The 24,150-nt window shown below is 39.8% G+C and overlaps 1 protein-coding gene across 1 annotated transcript in view; it reads right to left on the minus strand.

Annotated features, from left to right (window-relative positions):
* LOC150078573 (protocadherin-like wing polarity protein stan) overlaps window positions 1-24,150 on the minus strand; it is a 570,595-nt gene that overhangs the window by 90,817 nt on the left and 455,628 nt on the right. The window contains exon 28 of the mRNA XM_090384617.1: window positions 12,064-12,130. Coding sequence (XP_090240743.1) covers window positions 12,064-12,130 — 67 coding nt within the window. The remainder of the gene's footprint in view (window positions 1-12,063; window positions 12,131-24,150) is intronic.

Consider the following 24,150-nt stretch of genomic DNA (forward strand, 5'->3'; position numbering starts at 1 on the left):
TACCACTTTCCATGTCAAGACCAAATATATACCTTTTGCTATTTTTAGCAGTATTTTAGTGTGACCTAGTTCAAACACTATATGGCTGAGAAGTATAAACGTTTTCAGTTTATACTGAACTTAAGCAACAATCTATACCCTTTGTTTCAAGGCTTCTGGATTAACAGGTGCATGGCAGAGATTCAGGCTCTTTGACTACATAAACAAATGTTCACTGGCCATATTCTTGTGCCTGGACCCACTAGTTCTATAGATGAGAGACAAAGGTTAGTGCCTTTATCACATGGAATAAAGTTGCAATCCCTCATCTCTACTGTGAAAACACAAGTTGTCCACCCTATTACTGAAGCAACTATTTTGATGAATAACCAACATTCACATACAGTTTGAAGGTTACCAAAAGTTTTTATACTGTACATGTATTAAATCTTCCATTTTGCTCTGTGTCACACAATAATAATGATAATTTTATGTAAATCTGACAAATGTTTTTGAGAGTAGCAGGGGAAATTCCTTTCCTTTTCCCCCCCCTTGCGTGACAAAAGGACAGCACAGCCCAAATGTCTGTAGCCATATTTTCAAAATACGGAAGTTGGAAATTGCACTACAATTTCATATGTTCCATTATAAGAATCACCTTTGTGATATTTTTCTGCAGTTCACAACCATAAAACAATTTGGGTTTTTACATTATGATGAAAGGAATTAGGTCTCGCTGCTTTGACAGTGGACGTATAAAAGAACATGGAAATTCAGAATCGAGTGCCCCTGAGTCTAATGACAAGAATGCTCTGTATTGGAAAAAAATTACAGATTAAAACCACTGCTTGTACCATACCATTTTGGAAATCTTGTGGTTAACAATATCTCTCTTTGAGATTGATGCTTCTTCTAAATGATTTCAATTCGAATGTGACAAACACTACTTCACTCATCCAACCTATGGTCAGAGTGTTATTTTAGATGATGAGACTTTAATAAGGCCTGGGCAGAAATTACTAAAAGTAGTTTAAATGTGTACTTATCAGCTGGCAACGATGCTCGAGAGGTAAAACTTGGTGACATTAATTGCCTCAGTTTAAATTTTCCACAACATCAGGGAGTCACCTGAAACTTAAGCAAGGATGGTTGAGAGCACTTCAGTTCAAGTATCCACTGCAAGAAGTGTAATTACAACATTTAATTTCATAATATTCCAGCATCGAGAAGACACTAAACTTAAATCCATTTGGCAGGAATAAGCAGATATGTCATCATTATATAGTGGAAAATTATGTAAAAAAGCATGCAATGTGATACCATATTACCCTCCAGATCTTTCTTATTTCTGGGATTACTGTCATTAACTACCTGGCTAAATTCTGTATCATACAAAAACTTAGATATTCCAAGAAGAGCAACATCCATTGACAACCACTCATTGTCTTCCTCAGCTTTTCTGTGTCAAAATAGCACCTTTAACATATCCATTGAAGTAGATAGTCTTTCTGTAATTACTCATTTCCAGCTTTATAAACTGAATCAAAGGTTTGCTTACCTTTCTGCTGCATCCCAATATAATCAGACAGATTTCAGGTGGCAAATTCCTCATGTGTGAACATAAATAAAAATATTTCAGTTTGTCAGCAACCTAAGCAGGATTATCAAATGGAACAAAAATGAATATGGTTCATCCCTTTAGTTTTATATAAGTAAAAAAAATCACGTATAAACATCTCTGACGGCTAGAACCAAAATCATGAACAATGTAATTTATGCTCACACATGCTAATTACTCTACGGCATTGAAGTTTGGCCATAATTTAAGTGGAATGCCTCCAAAATATGTCACTGTTAAAAATGAATGGTATTTACTATAATATTTTTGACAATGGGCTTCAGAAGCACTGCATGCTATTCAGCAAATCTAGTTGCACTCAAAAAAAATCACCGTCTGGTGTGGTGTGACTTCGAATTGCAGCAAAGAGGATGCCTGGATGGGGCTCCTCCTCATATTGCACGACCAGTATAGCATCACTAGTTTGTTTCCCGTTGAATCATCATGTGATTTTTGGCTGTGGGGTCACCTCAAGGGCAACGTAACACAGTATGTGCATTGAAAACCAACTCAACCATCGGGGAGGGAGCTGTGAAACCATTTCCTCTGGCAGTTTAGTTCAGTTTTTTCAAAGAGCAGAAATAAAAACTTGTAATTAAGGTTTGTCTTTCCTCTTGTACAGTGACAGATTTTGGAGCTTTTTTTTTTTTTTACTGGATCCTCCCCATGCCTTGAATAGTTTACTTACTAATTTTGGTGGCATACCCCTTATTACTGAGAGCTCTGAATAAGGGATACTTAACTTGATGGCCACCCTGTATGATTGCAACAATACAAGTATTTGTACTGTTACCATCTTTATCTCAAATTAGACACGCATAATACGCCATCAAAACTGTAAAGAAACCCCTTTTAAAAATTTTACAATCATCCAAGCAAAACATTCTACTCATATATGTAATTTGGAGTGAGTTATCTCACAAACCAATTCAAATATTCTTGACTGGCCCAGCTGGTTGCAGAAAAACATTTATGCTTCGGTAATATAGTGATCTTGGATGTGCTCAGAGCACATCCAAGATGTCCATTTCTCAGGTTACCAAAAGGTTTCTGCCATCCATGGCAGAGGTATGCCCCAAATCATAAACATTTTTTCCTCCACCAGCTTGTTTATATTAGCGAGCACATCCAAGATGTCATTGTGACAAATTGATTTTGCTGCAGCCAAAGATGTTTACACATAGTCTGGTAATCAGGGCATTGGGATGCAAAAAAACCTTAGTGCAAGGCTTGGCTAAGCTCCCTCTTGTCATTAATTAATAACTACTACTGTAGGTCTGTATACCATGAATGTTTTTTTTATTTTCTGCCACTGGTCTCATTAGTTCATCTGAAATACATATAGGTTTATTAAGCCTTTCCTTCCTTATAGTTAGATTGCAACATACATAACAGAAATTGTCAGCATGATCTTTCATCAACCAGTAAAATACCACCATTTTGCTTATTGGAGGCTTGAAGTGGTGAAACCCATGTTTAGACTCTAGAGCAAAGTTTCCGACATCTCCTTCAACCCATGCACGGCACTAAGTACTATAGGTTTTGATACCTTTCGTGTTTGGGGTTTTCATAAAAAAAATTTACTTATGATGAATTATAGAAACAATTGACTTCAAGTAAAAAAAAATATATATGCTGGTTTATGGCAGATTATGAGAAAAAAAAAAAAAAGAGTTCTTTACTTATGTAAACTCTAGAAGGAAGGGGATGAATCAGATTGGTTCAACTATTGATGATGCTGCTCAGGTATCTAACAAACTAAATGAATATTTTGCATCGACATTCAACTCTGGCAGTAAGCTAGATAATCTTGTAATAACTGAGAGTAAAGTGGAGGAGAAATTGTTGTAGAAGATAAACACAAGAAAGGCACCTGGAGTGGATGGGATCTATCCAGTTATATTAAAGGAAGTAAGCAAACCCTTGGACTCTGGAGCTGTGCAAAGGAGGATCAAAGGCTGACACAAGTAATTATAGACCTGTGAGTTTCTTCTGTTCCAGGAAAATTAATGGAGGCACTGCAGGATCATCTAGACAAGACCTCAGTTATAGCTCTGACACAGCATGGTTTTGTTAAGGGGAAGTCTTGCCTGACCAATCTGATTGGATCTTAGAAAGGCTTTTGAGACTGCTGCTATGGATAAAGGGGTGGTTGAGGGGGAGAAGACAGAGAGTGGTAATCAATAGACACTACTCATCGTGAACTAATGTCATTAGTGGGATCCATTATTGTTTTCTGTATTTATAAATAATATTGATGATGGTATATCAAGCTTAATGTCCAAGTTTGCAGATGATACAAAGGTTGGCAGGGTTGTTAAGGACACTACTGACACTATGCTGCTGCAACAGGATCTGGAAAGGTGACAAATGTAAAGTACTACATATGGGAAAGAGCAACGTATCAACTCTGTGGTACAGAATGAAAAGGACCTGGGGGTAATTGTGCAGTCAGGAAAGGCTGCAAAAGTAGCTCATGGTGTCTTGTCAATGATATACAAGGGAATGGTCAGGCCTCATTTGAAAGTGTCTGCAATTCTGCCCAGACACGATAGGAGGGAGTATATGATGAGAGCCTTGTCGATCAATTCGGCCCTGGAAAGATTGTGCAAGGCTCAAGGGGTAGAATTTTTTTCAGCCTGGAATGTACTTGTTAACAGGAGAGATTGCTTCTACAGGGATGGGATACACTTAAATAGAAAGGGTGCAAGAATATTTGCTGATGCTATCGAGGCAGTGTTAGGTGGGTCGGAAAACTGCTAGCTTGGGGGGAGACAAAGACTAATGGATTAACAGTAGCCACAGGCAGAGGTGAAAGAGATTCTTGCACTGCTTCTATTGGAATGAGCAGAAGCCTGAAAAACAAGATGCAGGATATTTCAGAGACTGCTGGAAGTCATTGCGGTACAAGTAAACACATGGGTTGTGTTCGGGTAGCTAAGAATAGAAACAGGTGCATGTATACTTGCGTGTACACCAATGCTAGGAGTTTAGTAAATAAATTTGATGAATTTGATTGTTGTTGTTATTTGGTTTTTAGGAGCATTAGCAACTAAGGCCATATTGCTCAGGGATATGCGGTGGTCATTCCCTGACCTTTCCGCATTCTCCGTATTTGGTGGTGACGGGCTCGAACCCCGGTCTAATCAAGAAGCGTGTGCTATGCACTGCTGCTCCTTCCCACCTGGCTACGGAGGCGCCAATGATGAATTTGAGGTATTGCTCTAAACATCAAAGGCAGATATTGTTGGGATATCAGAGACGTGGTGTCACACAGATATAAGGAATGCAGAACTGGAATTTGGGGAGTACAATGTGTATAGAAAGGATAGACAGGGGAGTAGGGGTTATGCTATTAGTTAAAAAACACATAAAATCCAAGGAAGTGAAGCCAGTCGACATTGATGGACAGGGCAGTGTCAAGTCAGTTTGGTGTGACATAAGCATAGGTAAATCAAAATTGAGAGTAGGAGTGTGCTATAGGCCTAATGACTCTGATGAGTATAATAAGATACTGTACAGGGAAATAGAATGGGCCAGTAAATCAGAGAGTCTTATAATGGGAGATGTTAATTTCCCAGATATTGACTGGAATTTGTGGGTTGGTCACTCACACACTAGCAAGGCTTTTGTGGATTTATTGGATGATTGTTTTCTACACCAGCATGTTCGGGAGGCAACTAGAGGGAGTAATACTCTTGATCTGATTATCAGTAGTGATTCTTCATGCATTAGGAATCTGCAGATAAAGGAACCACTGGGTGGCAGTGATCACAGTGTGCTGAAGTGGGATTTACTCAAGGAGGTAACTACCATCAGAGGTAAAGGGAAGGGTTTTTGCTTTCGTAAAGGCGACTATGATGGTCTGAGACAGTATTTAAATTCTATACAGTGGGACCAACTGATTATGTTACCAACAGCAAATTCAAAATGGGAAGCATTCAAGGAACTAATCTTGGACGCTACCAGGCTTTACATACCAACCAAGAAATATTGTTCAAGGTTCAGGCCTAAATGGTTGTCAGATGAACTAATGAGACATGTGGCAGAGAAGAAAAATGCATGGGATACATACAAATTAATGGGTGACATGGAAGCCTATGATAGATATAAGTTGGTCTGTAACCAAGTCACAAAGGAGATTAGGCAGGCAAAGGATGCAAAGAAAAACAGAAAAGAGTTCTTTACCTATTTAAACTCAAGAAGGAAAGAAATGAATCAGATTGGTCCACTGGATGTTGATGGTTCAACAGTTGAGGATCCAGCTCAGGTGGCTAACAATCTAAACGAGTATTTTGCATCTACATTCACACATGAGTTATTCAGGAAGGGGGATGTCGTAGGTGAAGTAAACATTGGCAGTGAGCTAGATGATTTTCTAATAACTGAGAGGAAAGTGGAGGAGAAATTGTTGAGGATAAACATAAAAAAGGCACCCGGGGTGGATGGGATCTATCCAGTTATATTAAAGGAGGCAGCAAAGGAAGTAAGCAAACCCCTAGCCATAATTATGAGAGCTTCCTTGGACTCAGGGGAGGTACCCATGGACTGAAGATGTGCAAATGTAACCCCAATTCACAAAGGAGGATCAAAGGCTGACACAAGTAATTATAGACCTGTTAGTTTAACTTCGGTTCCAGGAAAATTAATGGAGGCACTGGTTAAAGAAGCACTGCAGGATCATCTGGACAAGAATTCAGTTATAGCTCAGACACAGCATGGTTTTGTTAAGGGCAGGTCTTGTCTGACCAATTTGATTGGATACTATGATGTAGTCACAAAAGAACTGGATGCAGGGAATAACTTTGATATTATATATTTGGATCTTAGAAAGGCTTTTGATACTGTTGCGCATGGAAGACTGCTGCACAAATTGGATAAGTGTGGCATTGGAGGCAAATTGCTGCTATGGATAAAGGGATGGTTGAGTGGCAGAAGACAGAGAGTGGTAATCAATGGACACTGCTCAACGTGGACTAATGTTATTAGTGGAGTTCCTCAGGGTTCAGTGTTGGGTCCATTGTTGTTTTCTGTATTTATAAATGATATTGATGATGGTGTATCAGGCTTAATGTCCAAATTTGCAGACGATACCAAGGTTGGCAGGGTTGTTAAGGACACTACTGAAACTATGCTGCTGCAACAGGATCTGGAAAGGTTGAGCAGATGGGCTGAGAGGTGGCAAATGAAGTTTAACATTGACAAATGTAAAGTACTACATATGGGAAACAGTAACCCCAGATCAACGTATCAGCTCTGTGGTACTACGCTGACAGTGGTAGAGAATGAAAAGGACCTAGGGGTAATTGTGCAGGCAGATATGAAGTTCTCTGAGCAGTGCAGACGAGCTGCAAGAGTAGCTCATGGTGTCTTGTCAATGATATACAGGAATTTTTCTAGCAGGGACAGGGATGTGATTATTCCCTTGTATAAGGCATTGGTCAGGCCACACCTTGAGTACTGTATACAGGTCTGGAGGCCTCATTTCAAGAAGGATGTAGAGCTGCTGGAACAAGTACAGAGAAGGGCAACAAGATTAGTGAATGGAACAAAGGGTTGCTCTTACGAAGAAAGGCTTAAGGTTTGCAAATTACAGAGCCTGGAGACTAGGAATCGTCGAGGTGATCTGATAGAGGTGTATAAGGCTTTGAATGGCTTGAGCATGCTCAATGCCGATGGGATTCTTCCTCTTGTTCAGAATAATCACCTGAGAGGGCATAAATTCAAATTGAGGAAGGACGGATGTCGGATAGATGTGCGGAAATTTGCCTTTAGCCAGCGGGCAGTTGGTTTGTGGAATAGACGTCCATCGCTTGTTGTTGAAGTTGATAGCCTAAACAAATTTAAGGCTCAGCTGGACAGGTATTTCGAACGAACGGAGGGGTGAAATGGGAGTAGTGGTTGTTTTTTTTTTTTTATTTTATTTTTTATTTTATTTATTATTTATGTATTTTTTTTTTGGCTGATGCTGAATAAGCTTGCTTTCTTGCATCATATGCCTCTACTAATGCTAATGCTAATGCTCATTTCGAGAAGGGCAACAAGATTAGCGAATGGAAGAAAGGCTTAAGTTTTGCAAATTACAGTGTCTGAAGACTATGCACCGGCGAGGTGATCTTGATAGAGGTGTATAAAGCCTTGAATGGTTTGAGCATGCTCAATGCTGAAGTGATTCTACCTCTTGCTCAGAACAATCACCTGAGAGGGTATAAATTCAAATTGAGGAAAGACAGATGTTGGTTGGTGGAAGTTGATAGGCTAAATAAATTTAAGGCTCAGCTGGACAGGTATTTCAAACGAAAGGAGGGGTGAAGTGGAAGTTTTATTGCCTGATGCTGCATAAGCTTGCTTTCTTGCATCATATGCCTCTACTAATGCTAATATTTTTGTTTTTAATGTTTACCTGTTAAAAGTCAAGTGAAATTAGCCATATGTTGAACCAACCAAAAAAAAATTTTTGAATTATCCTGAAAGAGAGTCAGGACCCTGGGTGTGCAGATGCAAGAATTGCTTTCTTGCATCTGTTTATTCAGCATCAGCCAAAAAAAAAAAAAAAAAAAAATAACCTTCCCATTTCACTGATCCATTCATTCCAAATGTTTGTCTAGTTCTGCCTTGAATTTATTTAAGCTATGAACTTCCATAACAACAGATCGAAGTTTGTTCCTTTCAATGTCTTCAGTACTCAAGGGGATAATCACCTCCTTATTCCTGATATCATTGATATGACCTCTGTCTGCACTGCACAATTACCCCCCAGATCTCTTTCATTCACCACATAGTTGGTACATTTCTCTGGGGTTACTGCTACCCATATCACTACTTTGGATTTCTTAATGTTAAACTTTGACATTAAGCTTGATATACCTTCGTTGATCACCACTCACTGTAGCAATTTGCCCTTAATGCCATACTCCTCCAATTTGTACAGTATCAAAAGCTTTCCTGAAATTCAAGTACATATATGATATAAAAATTATGTTTTGCATCCAGTTCCTTTGGGATCATTTGTGATCCCATCCTAATTAACAGGTCTGAAGATTCATGATCAGCTAATGAATTTGGTACTTATATCCAAGATAATCAGCCTATTTTTTTAGAAGACCTTAACTTCTATTCACTCTGAAGGTATTTGCAAGTCATGAATGTGAATTTTGTAGCCAGACAATACCCATTAAATTCATTTTCAGATTAGCAGCTTAGTTGAGGCATATCTGCAAGAAACAAGCTCAGCATCAGCCAAAAAAACCCCCTTCCCATCCGGTCACTCCAAATGTTTGTCTAGTTCAGCCTTAAATTTATTTAAGCTATCAGCATTGAGCCTGCTCAAACCTCACAGGTGCCATTGTTCCTCTGACCATTGTCTTATACAAAAGGGATAATCTTGACCTGCACTGCCCAATTAGCCAGTTGGTACATTTGTCAATGTTAAACTTTTCTAGATCCTGTTGCAGTAGCATACTGTCATTATCAACCTTTGGACATTAATCCTTTGTTGATACACAAAACAATAATGGGACTCTGCTAATAACATTAGTCCAATTTGTGCAACAGTATCAAAAGCTTTCCAGAAATCCAAGACTTCCCCTTAGCAAACCCATGCTATGTCTGAACTATTACTGCTGTCTTGTATAAGTGATCCTGTATCACCTCTTTAACCAGTGACTCCATTATTTTCCTCGGAACAAAAGTTGAATTGGGTATACATTTGCACATCTTCAGGGACCTCCTTCATTGTAACTGGAGAAATTCCAGGTGCCTTTTTTATGTTTAAATTCAACAATTTCCTCTCCTCGAATAACTCCTAATGTGTGAATGTAGATCCAAAATACTCATTTATTTTATCATCTATGTTAAGTGGACCAATCTGATTTATCCCCTTCCTTCTAGAGTTTACATAACTAAAGAACTCTTTGCCAAAGATTTCTCAAAATCTGCCTAACCTCCATTGTGACTTGATTACATCTACCGTAGGCTTCTGTGTCACCTGATAATTAATATGCATTTTTCTTTTCTGTCGACATCCATTTAGGCCTCAACCTTGAACAGTATTTCTTATTTGGTATGGAAGGCTTCCTATTTAGAATTCACCATTGGTAACATCATCAGTACACTGTGATCACTGTCACCTAGAAGTTCCTTTATCTGCTGATGATCAGATCAAAGTTATTACTCACTCTGGTTGCCACACAAAAGTCTTGCTAGCATGCGATTGATGAACCTACAAATTACAGTTAAAATCCCCCATTACAAGACATTCTGCACAACTGTTTTATTGTACTCATTTCCCTTTCTTATATTTGTGTGACACCATGTCTTGATCATCAATTTTATGTACTATACTTCTAGCATTAGTGTACATGCACTTGTTCTTTCTCTTAGTTACCCTAACACAGCCCATGATGGCTCTCTAGGCTGTTGCTCATTACAATAGAAGCAGCGCAAGAAATACTTCTGTCTGTGAATTCCCCCCCACCTAATGTTGCTTTGATAGTGTTAGCAAGCACAGACCATGCTGAAAAAAAAATCTGTCTCATGAGCCTGGCAGAATTGCAAACACTTTCAAATTTAACCCTAGCTCAAACTTTTTTCTAGCATTGACCTGTACTTGTTAAGTACATCTCCAGGTCTTTTGTGCCCTTAAAAGATGATATCTGCTTTACATCAACTTTTGCCCCTGGTTATGTTCAACCTATCCTTTTTGCATAATATATTCCCCTCATATTAATTTCTTAGAGGGCATTTACCCTATACACACACACACACACACACACACAAAGACATTCTCCTTGACTAGATCATGTCCTGTTTTAGACTGATGCATTTGAGAACCCCCCTCCCCCCATTCAGTTCTCCCGTGAGCCACAATTCAGTTCTCCCCCCATTGTTGTGGGGGGAGAACCCCACAACAATGGGGGGAGAAGTGGCCAGTGTTGTGGCTCCCGTGCGCCACATCACACTGGCTATTCTGTGAATGCTGCTCGATGCATGCTTGTACATTATTCCTTTTTAAATATACAGCAATACCCCACATAGCACTGATTTAGGTATAATTATAATGGGTTTTAATTGAATGCATACCAGAGAAACAGTCTATACACAATTTGTGTTTGATAGCCAGTTAAAAGGATAACATGATGAGAAAAAAAGATTATTATTGAAAAAAAAGTCTGGTGAAGTCATCTTGATACTCCAATCATAATCACTTCGTGGGCCATGTCAACCCCCCCCCCCACCTTAAAAAAAAACTTTCTCCAATTATTCTGTTGAAAATTGTTTTCCCTCTTCTTAATATGCAGTGTTCAAAGTTTCGCATCCCAAGTCTTCGGCAATTGTCTGAATTTGTGAGTGAAAACATGTTGGCAGTCATTTCTAGCCAAGATGCAAATACATTTTCGATTGTATTTAAAGGGATGAAAAATTTGAAAGCTATACTGAAGTGCAAACAATGTTTGCACTGCAAACATTGTTTGCACTGCAAAATATATGTAGAATGAGTTTTAATATGTACAGTAAATTTTCAACTTAAACCCGTGCTAAGTAATGTATTGCTGTATAATTTAAATAATATCAATTATATTCTGTTAACTTTCCTATATCTATCATTTTTCTACACACTGGGCTATTAATGTAATATGAGGGCAAGAGTATCTATTGCTATCATAAAACCTACTTTCTTTCACCTCCAGTTAGCCATAAAATCATAGTATTGCTTATAAACAGCTACAAATAATTTTTATAAAAAAATTTCTATATCCTTTCTTTTTTTCATATACTGTGTCATGTCAACCTTAAATTACACGCTAGCAGTCTTTATATCCCTTATAACCTAAAAAATAATTTTTTGGTATAATCCTATTTTGCCATGGCATGTACTTTATATTAAAAACCGAAGACACTATAATCTTTTATGCAGTATATTTAATATATATTATTGGCTTTTTTTTTTTTTTCTTATTTATACTAATTTTATTTATTATGATCATGAGGTCCTTGGTCCATAAACAATTTCCTTTTTCATTCTCCTTCTTTCCCATTAATCTTTACAATATATTCAACATTTAAAAAAGAAAAATATCTCTAACTGACTTTTATACTTTATATTAGAATTGTTGAAAATATTGTACACAAATCCTTTTAAATATCAATTTCTTCTTATTTTGATTGTCCAGTATTAGAATAAAAATTTAAAAAAATAAACTTCTTGTTACTTTTTTTTAATCAGTAATAAACATGGCCATCTATTAAAACAGCATGTATTGAGCAAAGTGTCCCTAAAAAATCTACATAAATACCCTGGTAGGCCACAGAAAATCCAAAATGTCATTTATTTGAGCAAAATTACATAGTTATTTGTATCTTTGCATAGAATGGATAGCTTATCATATGGAATTTAGTGTTTTTAGTAACTTTAAGGTACACTTAATTTTTTAGCAATAAAACAAAAACGCAAGCGCCTTACTCACAAGAAGGAACTTCCATAGTGATCGGCACCAATACCAACAGACAAACCAACAATAATGGCTGGGCCACCTACAAAACAGAATAAAAGTTTTTTTTATATAGCTTAAAAATATATGTTAACAGTTTAAAGGTTGCTCAAGATTATTATTCTTTTTGGAAGAATAATAAAGTCTGTGTCAAACCTCCCAGAATCGTAAATTGTTTCAAGTGTTCATTTACAAAATTATAAGCTAAAATCAGTATATATATTTTGACTTAGTATTACAAAAAAAAACCTTCCCACTGCCCTCTCTCCAATAATTTGTCTATTTCTTTCTTGAATTTATTCAAACTACCTACTTCCACAACAACAGATTAGAATTTGTTTATGCCATCAGTATGTATTGAGCTTGAACACACCTCAGCTGCAATTTGCAAAACTGAAACCTTTCTTGGTAACATCACCTGTTCTTTCTCAGCGCCAATTTCAGCAGATATACATCCTTCCTAAAATGAGTCTGCAGGACACAGCCCAACCATTTCCTGTATATAACTGCACAATTACTCCAAGTTATTTTAATTTTCCACTAGATTACTGCTAGCACCTTGCACTTGTCAATGTTAGTTTCAGGATCTGGTGAAACTGCCCCCACTGATCTTGGCAACTCTGCCTTGATAATTACAATCATTATCCATACTTGTGAAAAGGATTTGGTTTGAATCCCATCAGTGATGCACAGTACATTTATGGGCTTTTACCAAACCATTAACTGACCAGTGAACACACAATTACTTTTTTTTGTGTTTAATATATGTATTATGGATTTTAAAATGGAACAACGAAGCCATATCTGACTGATACAAGATAAGTGGGTATATTTTGGAATTTTTCAAAAAAATGAAGTGCTTCATAGAGTACATATTTTTAATAGGAGGCATGCCCTCTTGAAAAGTTCTGGCTTCATTTCTCATATGAGGGACCATCTAAACACTTTGTATTAAAAAATACATTTAACCAACTGGTTTCTCAGCTGTTGAGTGAATAATTAAGGATGGCCTAATACTACTTTAGTTCAAGGTTCCTGTGCTGCATTTGCATTATGGGTTAGATTTTCTGACAAGACCATGTTGGGGTCCCAGAAGAAATTACAATTTCAGGATGCATTCTTCGATTCTGCTAGGGAGAGTGCTTTATCTCGCCTCAGCACTAGGTGCATTCAGAACATCTCCAGTGAAAAGTTTGTATGTTGAAGCCAATGAAGTTCCTCTAAATATTAGGAGAAAGATGTTGAACTATGCAACCAAGATCCAAAGACGGGTGACCCGTCTTTGGATCTTGACCATCCTAATTGGTCAATACTTTATAGAAACAGGCAATTCGGCCTGCTAGTATTGGGATATACACTTCGATAAAATCTTGCAAGATCCTATAGATCCCAACCCTCCATGCCATGGTCTGCCATCTTGTCACAATTATTTCTACCAGTGGGGAAAACACTCTCTATCAGACATTAACATCCAACAGCTACACATTGAGCATACTCAACATTATCCTGACTTCGCTAAAATATATACAGATGGATTGGCTGCAGCAGTGGTACTCCCTGATACTACCATTTCTCTATCTCTTCCAACAGAGTGTAGTAGTTACACAACTGAATTATATGCCATAAAGCTGCTTTAGAAAATATTTTCCATATGTCAATTCAAAAGAGTATAACATACACAGACTCGCAAAGTTCCTTATTAGCCATGCATAATAATTCCCCACCTACTCACCCGTTGATACATCTAAGAGAGCATCAGCAAAAGGTTATCTTCTGCTGGAATGCCAGGACAAAACCAAAATTATAGCCTTCCAGCCTCATTACAAACAGACAAGAAGAAATAACTAGTCAGAATTGGCCATACTCATTTAACCATCTGTTCCTTTTGTCACGGAATGACCCTCCTCAGTGTAACCACAGTCAAACATGTACTCTATAATAATGCGCAACTAGTGTTATTCGGTTCTCTGGCAAATTGAAAGGAACCTTTCTCGCTTAGCCATATCATAGGTGAAAAATCAAATCTCACAGAATTCTTCTCCTTACTAAAACAAATAGGACTGTATAGCTGTTTTTAACTGCTTCAAAATCAACCAACACAGACAGTATGAACCACTTCCAAAAGTGCAATATGGCATAAGTAGCCACTGCACTTAAAACCCCATCAACAACAACAATTCAGGATGCATGAAATTTTTAATTTGTTTTAGTGCCTGGGCTACTCAGGCACCAGAGAAGACGCTGACTCTCTTTAAAAATTACAGCTGTGAGTTACAGGCTCCGAAAAAGTGATAAGTGTTTGCCTTTTTATTTATATAATTGTTATTTTATATTGTACTTAATACGTAGTCTTATAGTTATAGTTACGCTGGTTATTTTTATTTTAATTTAGATAAAGAGTTTTTGTGGATTACTACTTAATTTACATAAACCGTTATTTTGTTCGAATCTTGCAGCCATTGTTTTTGTATATAGTGGTAGGGAATTCAAATTTTTCATTGAGGTAGCTATGTAGCTCTAACGCATAATTATATAGAGTAATATGTTTCACTGTTTCTATTAGATAGCATAGTATTGACATTTAATTAATTTAATTTATTGATCTTATTAATTTAAAATAGCATTCCCCAAACTAGAGCAGCAAAGCAACGGGCACAAAGTGGCAGGAGTGCTGTGACTCGGGGGAGAACTGAGTGGGGCGATTCTCCAACGCATCACAGCCTAAAAAAATGTGCAACTTGTGAAATGTTTGCCGAACTCTCTGGAACGGAACATGATATTGCCATTGGGGATGTCTTTGTGTGTGCGTGCAATGTAAGGAGTGTAAGGAAATCAGGCGACAACTCAGCGTTGTTATGGGCCTATATGAGAGTTTGAAGGACAGGGTGGATGCCCTCAAAAGATCTAAATCGAGGGGCCCATCAAGCTCTAAGCTGCCCACATCTTGCCAGAGCTTGCACTTGGTCATCACACAACACAGCAGCAACCCCCAAGGCAGAATGCACTGGTCCCACAGGAACTAGTAGTTGTTGGTGACTCTATTGTCAGGGAAATGGGTAACATGCTTTGTAAAAAGGATACATGGAACAGCACCAGGGTATGTCTGCAGGGGCAAAGATTGATGACGTAGAGCAGATATCATCTTTTAAGGGCACAAAAGGGGATATAGTTTTACACGTTGGCACTAATGATATTAAGAGTAGGAGACCGGCAGAATTACTTAACAAGCAATTCTGCACTTCAGATCACAACTTGGTGATTATCTCTTCTCCAATGGAACCTTTATCTCATGGCTATTCCCAACCTCGTGTTGTTTGGCATTACAAGAATGCAAAATGGGATGACCTGTGAGCCTTCTTTTCTTCGTTTCCATGGTCGGATTACTGTTTCAAAACTTCTGATGTCAACGTTTGCTCAGATCGTGTCAGTGAAATTATTCTTGCAGGAATGGAATCCTTTATCCCACACTCCACTTTAAAATCTCGTCCTTTATCTAAACCTTGATTTTCCAATAAATGTGCTAAGGCTGTTCAAGAGAAGAATGTTGCATATCGTAATTGGCTTGTTTCTAATTCTTCAGTTTCATTTTCTGCCTACACCAAAGCTCGCAACAATTGTAAAGCAGTTATTAATCAGTCCAAACTAGAGTTTGAACAGGCTAAGAGTAGAAAACTTGCTTCTTGCCCTAATGGTAGCCGAGCATTCTGGTCTTCTGCCAAAGCTATTGGCCGCAACTTTTGCCCAACTCTGCTCCCACCTCTGTCCAAACCAGATGGTTCTGTTGTCACTTCAGCCAAGGATAAAGCTGACCTGCTAGCATCCCATTTTTCTTCCAACTCATGTATTATTGATCTTGATAAAACACCTCCCACCATTCCCAACACGCTCCATTCAATGCCTCCTATTGTTTTCTGTCAAAAGGATATCAGAAGGATTTTAATGAACCTTGATGCTAAGAAAGCTCCAGGTTTGGTTTGGTTTGGTTTTTAATGGCGCATTGGCAGCTGTGGCCATAATGCACCAAATCAAAAAGAAAACTAACACAAAAATATTGGTCAGCCTTAGAACAGGCTACCGTGTCAAAAAGGTAAAAAAAATATAAACTTAAATCTTTGTGTATAAATTAATCGAGTATAAAAAATTAAAAACACGTCAGACATGTTGTCTCTGTCATCTAAAATCTGACCGAGTGTAAAGGGTTCAGCCAGATTACTAAAACTTCTAGAAAAAGATTGTCTAAAAACAGGACATTCAATAAAAATGCGAGAAACAGTTAAAATAACGTTACAAGTCTCACACATAGGTGGGCCATCCGCCCTCAGCAAAAAGGAGTGTGTTAGATGGCTATGACCTATGCGGAGCCGAGCAAGAACAACTTCCTCTCTTCGGACCCTGCGTAGACTGGACTGCCATTGCATGATTACAGGCTTAATGTGGTGTAGTTTATTCGCGGTCTGTCCGTGCCAAGAGTCTTGCCATTGGGAATATAATTTAGACCGTATTATTTGCCTGTAGCCTGTATAGGGGACTGACAGGCAATAACTATCCAGGGAAATGGCTGATTTGGCAGCAGTATCAGCTATTTCATTTCCCCGGATCCCAATGTGGCTTGGGATCCAGCAGAAGCGAATGTCAAATTCTGTTTCAAAGGCAGAACAAAGCATCTGCCGGATCCGGGAAAGGACCGGATGAGAGTTGTACCTCATCGATACAAGAGCCTGTAACACGCTCAATGAATCACAGTAAATTATATACCTTTGGTAATCGCTATTTATAATGAACTCAAGGGCTATTTCAATTGCATGCAACTCTGCAGTATAAATGCTAGCTTCTTGCGGGATCTTGAATGATAATGTCTTTTGAGGAAATACGACGGCAGATCCCACATAAGATTCTGACTTTGAGCCATCTGTATAGACTGGCAGAAAGTCAGAGTACTGCTCTCTATGTGATGCGAAGAGTTGTTGATAGACGGCCGCCGGTGTATTAGCCTTCTCCATGATCTTGAGGGAGAAGTCACACTTTGGCAAATGTGCATACCAGGGTGGAAGGAGTTGCCTTGGTGACTGGGCAACGTTGTCTACTGTCATGTTTAGTTCATTTATTAGTCCTTGAATCCGAATACCAAAAGGTCGGTTGGCAGTCCGACGGGCGTTATAGAGATTTTCCCAACGTGGCTCAAAAACTGATGCCCATGTGGGATGATCAGGCAGGGCTTTCAATTTAAAGGTGTAATGTAAAGACAACTGCTTACGTCGAAAAGATAGGGATGGTTCATTTGCTTCGTCGTAAAGGCTTTGGACTGGAGATGTGCGAAATGCTCCTGTGGCTATCCGAATGGCCTGATGGTGAACTGGATCTAACCACCGAAGTACACTATCTCTAGCAGATCCATATACCTGGGACCCATAATCAAGTTTAGAACGGACAAGGGCTCGGTAGAGACGAAGAAGGGTAGAGGGATCTGCGCCCCATGAAGTTGACGAAAGGGCACGAAGGATGTTAAACCCTTTAACACACCTTGTCCTAAGTTGACGAATATGTTGAAGAAATGTCAACTTTTTGTCGAAGATAAGTCCAAGGAATTTGACTTCTGCTACGACTGGGATGTTGTTTTGCCCAAGCCTTAAATCCGGTTCAGGATGAAGATTACGTTTGCGACAGAAGTGTACACAAACGGTCTTCTGTGATGAAAATCTGAACCCATTAGCCAATGACCAAGATGTAAGGTGGTCAATGGCTTTCTGCAGTTGCCTTTCAATGACCTTCATATTACATGAGTGACAAAATATAGTAAAGTCGTCAACATAGAAGGAATTGTTTATTGTGGGCGGAAGTTGTTCCGTGATAGAGTTTATTTTGATTGCAAAAAGCGTGACACTTAGAACGGACCCATGTGGGACTCCCTCTTCCTGACAGAACTCTCGAGAGAGAGTAGATCCTAAACACACTTGAAAATGACGATTCGAAAGGAAGTTTTTGATAAAGAGAGGAAGGTTACCCCTAAGACCAAAGTTGTGGAGGTCTTTTAATATTCCAAATTGCCAGGCTGTGTCATACGCTTTTTCAATATCAAAGAAAACTGCTACCAGATGCTCGGATTTAATAAAAGAGTCACGAATGTATGTTTCAAGTCGGATTAAATGATCCAAAGTGGTTCTGTCTCTTCGGAAGCCGCACTGAGTCCTGGAAAGCAGATCATTTGTTTCCAAATACCACACAAGGCGGGCATTAACCATTCTTTCCAGGACCTTGCACAAACAGTTTGTCAGAGCAATAGGACGATAGTTACTTGGATATCTAGGATCCTTTCCTGGTTTTGGGAAGGTAAGAACGATTGCTTTCCGCCAGGAATCCGGAAATTGTTTATCAAGGAAAATTCTGTTAAATAAAATTAATAAGTGATTTTTAGAATGTGGTGACAGATGTTTTATCATTTCGTAGTGGATGTCATCGGGCCCGACAGCACTTGCATGCGTAAGAAAGAGTGCTGCATTTAACTCTTCTTGTGTAAAGGGCTTGTTATATGGTTCGAGCCCTTTTGAAGAGAAGGTTAATGGATGTTTCTCGCGTTTTTCTTTCAAGGCCAAGAACTCTGGAGGGAATGATGTTGTTGCAGATATTTTTGCAAATGTTTCCCCTAGAGTATTTACAACTGCAGTTCGGTCTGCAATTAGACATCCATTGTGCTTGAGAATCACCGAAGGGCACGGTGGGTATTTGCCCTTCATTTTCCGGATCTTGTCCCAGACTACTTTTGAGTTGGCAGTCTGGGTTATGGATGATGTAAAACGGATCCAAGATTTCCTTTGGCTCTGACGTTGGATATAACGTGCTTTTGCATGTGCACGTTTAAATGATATTAGATTATCGGTCGTGGGATATCGACGGAATATCGATATAAAGACACAAAACAAAGCCTGGGGGATCCCAGGCTTTGTTTTGTGCCTTTTTTGCTGTTGTGCACTCTGAATTCCACCAAGGTTTAGGAAATAGTGGAAACCAGCTGGATGTTTTTGGGATTGCAATTGCAGCTGACTGGACAATACTTTCTGTAACGTAAGCGACTGCATCATTGATATGTTCCCGACTGACTGTAGCGATGTTAGGATTTGCCAGATGTTGAAAGGCATTCCAGTCAGCCTGATCAATCTTCCACCGCGGTAAACTAAATGGCTGACACGGTCTACCACTAGTTAAGGTGGTTATCACGGGGAAGTGATCACTTCACTGGGTTTTCTTCCACCTCCCATATAGCTGAAGGAAGGAGGGAAGGGGAGCAGATAGAAAGATCAATGGCAGAAAAAGTACGGGTAGGCATTTGGAAGAAAGTGTGTGTTCCCACATTGAGAAGGGAGAGGTCATTGTCATTGAGCATACGCTCTATGATTTGTCCCCTTCCGTTAATGTTAGTACTACCCCACAGAGTGTTATGTCCATTACAGTCCCCAAGAAATAATAAAGGGGGAGGCAATTGCATGACGAGATCATCAAGGTCTTCCTGGAGGATGTCAATACCGGGTGGTAAATAAAGAGAACAAACAGTTAATAAGAACCCCACTTTAAGGCGGATTGTTACAGCCTCTACGTTGGTTGTAAGTTGCAAAGGCTGAAAGGGAATCTTGTTGCTCACGAGGATTGCAACTCCTCCACGAGCAGGACCGTCCCCAATTCTGTCTTTACGAATGATCGTAATGTTACGTATGGTGGGGTCATCATTCGCCTTTAAATAGGTTTCCTGTACACAAAAGCACGATGGCTTGTACTTTTGCAGAAGTGCCTTGATGTCATTAATGTTTCATCGGAATCCACGACAGTTCCACTGTAGGATTTTAGCCATTATTTTGGCTTGGTGGGTCCATCAGGCGGCTTCCGAGGTGCTGAGGGCTTACTTTTATCAGTCTTGGATTTGTCTTTTTTGGGGAAGAAAGGGCGCTGTCCTGTGTCCATCTCTTCCTCCATAAAGAGTTCCAAGACTGAATTGTCATGTACCTCCTTGGTTTCGACATCCATTTTTTCTTGTCCTGGCATGGGCTCTTGATTTTTTTGTACTGTTACTTTAGTGCTCGCTTTTGATAGTGCTTGAGCACTGGGAGGTACCGATATTGGAGTGGCAGCTGACTGAGATTTCTGTGCTGGTTTTACTGAACTTAATAGATAGCAGGCGATGGGCGTGAATGACTCTTTTGGTGGCACAGTCATATCCATTTGGGTGCCAATCGAGCATTTATTGGATACCTTTTCGGCGTATGTTGCTTTGCCGTACTTACTGGTTTAACTGCTTTCCTGGCCTCTTGGTATGAGATGTTAAGTTCTACCTTTAGTCACTGGCAAGCACTTGAATATGCAGGGTGTTCTCCATTGCAGTTAATACATGTGGCTTTTGTAGCTGAACATCTAGTTATTTCGTGGTCCTATGCACCACATCGAGCGCATGCAAGGGAACCACGGCAGGCCATTTGCGAGTGTCCATATTTCTGGCATTTGAAACACCGTAAAGGGTTGGGAACATATGGACGCACGGAGCAGTTTATGTATCCAGCTTTAATCTCATCAGGAGATTTAGGTGAATTGAATGTCAGGATAATATTTCTGGTTTTAACCAGTTTCCCATCCCTATGTGCACTAATTCTTTTGACGGCAATAACTCCCTGGGACTTCAATTCCGAGCATATTTCCTCCTCGCTAACGTCGAGAAGGTCCCACTCTGAAATTACACCTCTCAATGAATTTAGTGTTCTGTGTGGTGTCACGGTTACAGGGATTCCTCCGATTGATGTTCCTCGGAGTAGATGTTCAGATTGCCTGTCATTTTTAGTTTCAATCAAGAGATCCCCAGAACGGAGCCTCTTAACTGATTTGGGTGAACCAGCTAACCCATCTAACCCTTTCTGTATAAAGAAAGGTGACATTTTACCAATCGGTTTTTCATTGGTGGAGTGCATGATTAAAAACCGTGGGATAGGCCCTGATGGTAGTTCAGTCCACTGCCTCTTTGACGCAATAGTGCTGTCAGTGTCTATATTTTCAGATAGGGACCGGGTTGGGGCCCCTGAAGAAATAAGTTTATCAGGATTCATGGAGATTTTTAAATTGTTCAGTGCCCGGGCTCCCCCACCCACCACGGAGCCCAAAGGGACGCCCACTACCCGGCATACAATAAATGCGCTCAGGAGTGGGACGCCAGGGCTACCCAGACACTATACCCGCACCGCCACCAGCCCGAATCCTGTCCCTCGGACCATGAGGGTAGGGGTGTGGCATTGACAAGGTTGACCCTCGCAGGCGACCCTACTAGCTGGGCCTTCCAGGATCTCCCATCTTGTCGAAGCAGGGGCCAAAGTGGTGTATTGAAGCTGGGCCCCTCAACCACCAGGATCCCCCCTTTCCAAATTTCCACGGGTCGCAGCGCACGGCAAACACGCCGGATTCCATTGATGTAAGCCTGGAACCTGGGCTGTGGGCATTAGATCCCAGTGATGCTAGTCTGGAAGTCCAGCAGCATCACTGGGAGGTCCCCTCACCACGTACAGGTGCCCACGTCGAGGGGAAAGCTCCAGGTCCTGATGGTATTTCTCCACTTGTTCTCAAAACCTGTGCTCCTGAACTTACTCCTATTCTTTGCCGCCTGTTTTCACTTTCTTATTCCAAAGGTGTTTTTCCTTCTGCTTGGAAATTTGCTCATATCCAGCCAGTTCCTAAAAAGGGTGACAAATCCCTCCCATCCAATTATCGACCCATTGCAATTACTTCTACTCTTTCTAAAGTAATGGAGAAATCAATTAACCACCAACTCTTAAACTACCTAGAAACCTTCCATCTGATCGATGATTGCCAGTATGGATTCCATCAGTGTCGATCCACTGCTGATATTCTGGCTTATGTTACCCATTTATGGACTAATTCAATGGAAAGGTTCGGGGAGACACAAGTAGTTGCTCTTGACATCTCAAAGGCTTTTGATCGTGTTTGGCATAAAGGTCTTCTAAATAAGCTTCCATCTTATGGTTTGCCAACTGTTTTTAGTAATTGGTTATCCAGTTTTCTCTCTGATCGCTCACTGAGGGTGATGGAAGATGGCTCTCTGTCTTCTAACTTCTCCACTAATGCCGGTGTCCCCCAAGGCTCAGTTCTTTCCCCCACTCTTTTCCTCTTGTATATTAATGACCTTCTTCCATTGACTGGAAATCCTATCCATAGTTTTGCCGATGATAGCACATTGCATTCCACTTTCCATTTTGAGAAACCTTGTTCTGCTCAACCAGCTTCAATTCCTTAAATGCCAATCTTCAGGTAATTCTCCAGTGGGGCAAGGACAACTTAGTTGATTTCAATCCTTCTAAAACTCAGTCTTGTCTTATATCTCACAAAAAGGATTCTTCTACTCCTATGCTTATCTTTAGTGACACTCCTATTTCTAGGCAAAATGATATATCTCTTTTGGGGATTACCCTGACTTCTAATCTCTCTTGGCACAAGCACATTACAAATATTGCTTCCTCTGCTTCTAAAAAAACTTGGTTTTCTCTTTCGCTCTCAGTGTTACTTTTCTTCCAAACAGCTGCTCACTCTGTATAAATCGCAAATCCGCCCAGCCATGGAATATTGTTCCCACATCTGGGGTGGTGTCCCCAAAACTTCTCTCAGGCTTCTTGATTCCATTCAGAAAAGGGCAGTTAGGTTAATTAATGATTCATCTCTAACAGAGTCTCTGCACTCGCTTTCTCATAGATGTACTGTCTCTGCTGCATGCCTCTTCTACAGATACTTCCATGGGCACTGTTCTTCTGAATTGGCTTCTATAATTCCCGCTCTCTCTTTCAAAACAGTCCGAACACGTGCCGCCACCAGCCAACATCCATTTACTGTCCAACTTCAAACCCACAGAACGAACTTTTCATCTTCCTCATTTATTCATTCAACTGCCATTTTCTGGAACAACCTTCCTTCATAGGTATTTCCTGAAAATTATAATCTACAGAAGTTCAAGTCCAATGTCAACAAATATCTTCTTTCGTCTTCTCAACCTCCAATCCAAGCATGGTACTAAGTACTTTAGGTTCTAATACCTCTTGTGTTTGGGGTTCACATAAAAAGAAGTACAGGTCACTGTTGAACAAAAGCCGAGAATTAGGGTTGAATTTGAAAGTGTCCGCAATTCTGCCCAGACACGATAGGAGGGAGTATGTGATGAGAGCCTTGTCGATCAATTCAGCCCTGGAAAGATTGTGCAAGGCTCAAGGGATAGAATTTTTTTCAGCCTGGTTTGTACTTGTAAACAGGAGAGACTGCTTCTACAGGGATGGGATACACTTAAATAGAAAGGGTGCAAGAATATTTGCTGATGCTATCGAGGCAGAGTTAGGTGGGTCGGAAAACTGATAGCTTGGGGGGATACAAGGACTAATAGTTTAACAGTAGCCATAGGCAGAGGTGAAGGTGATTCTTGCACAACTTCTATTAGAATAAGTAGTATCCTGAAGTGAGGGGGTGTTGGGGGGTTCAGGGACGAATGGCAGTCATCCTGAAATAGGTGGGTATATGGGATGTGTTAGGGTAACAAGGAATAGGAGCATGTATGCTCGCATGTATACCAATGCTAGAAGTATAGTAAATAAATTTGATGAATTTGAAGTGTTGGGACAGCAGAAACGTGGTGTCACACAGATATAAGGAATGCAGAACTGGAATTTGGGGAGTACAATGCGTACAGAAAGGATAGACAGGATAGAAAGGGAGGAGGTGTTATGCTGTTAATTAAAAAAAACATAAAATCAAAAGAAGTGCACCCAGTTGATATAGATGAACAGTGCTCTGTTGAGTCAGTTTGGTGTGAGATAAGCACTGCGAAAGGAAAAATAACAGTAGGAGTGTGTTATAGGCCTAATGACTTGAATGAGTACAATGAACAATTGTACAGAGAAATAGAGTGGGCCAGTAAATCAGAATGTGTTATAATGGGCGATTTTAACTTCCCAGATATTGACTGGAACTTGTGGCTTGGTCACTCACACACTAGTCAGACTTTTGTGGATTTATTGGATGATTGTTTTCTGCAGCAGC

This window comes from Mastigoproctus giganteus, chromosome 11 (genome assembly GCF_048544385.1).
Source record: "Mastigoproctus giganteus isolate SK-2022 chromosome 11, ASM4854438v1, whole genome shotgun sequence".
Classification (NCBI taxonomy): domain Eukaryota; kingdom Metazoa; phylum Arthropoda; class Arachnida; order Uropygi; family Thelyphonidae; genus Mastigoproctus; species Mastigoproctus giganteus.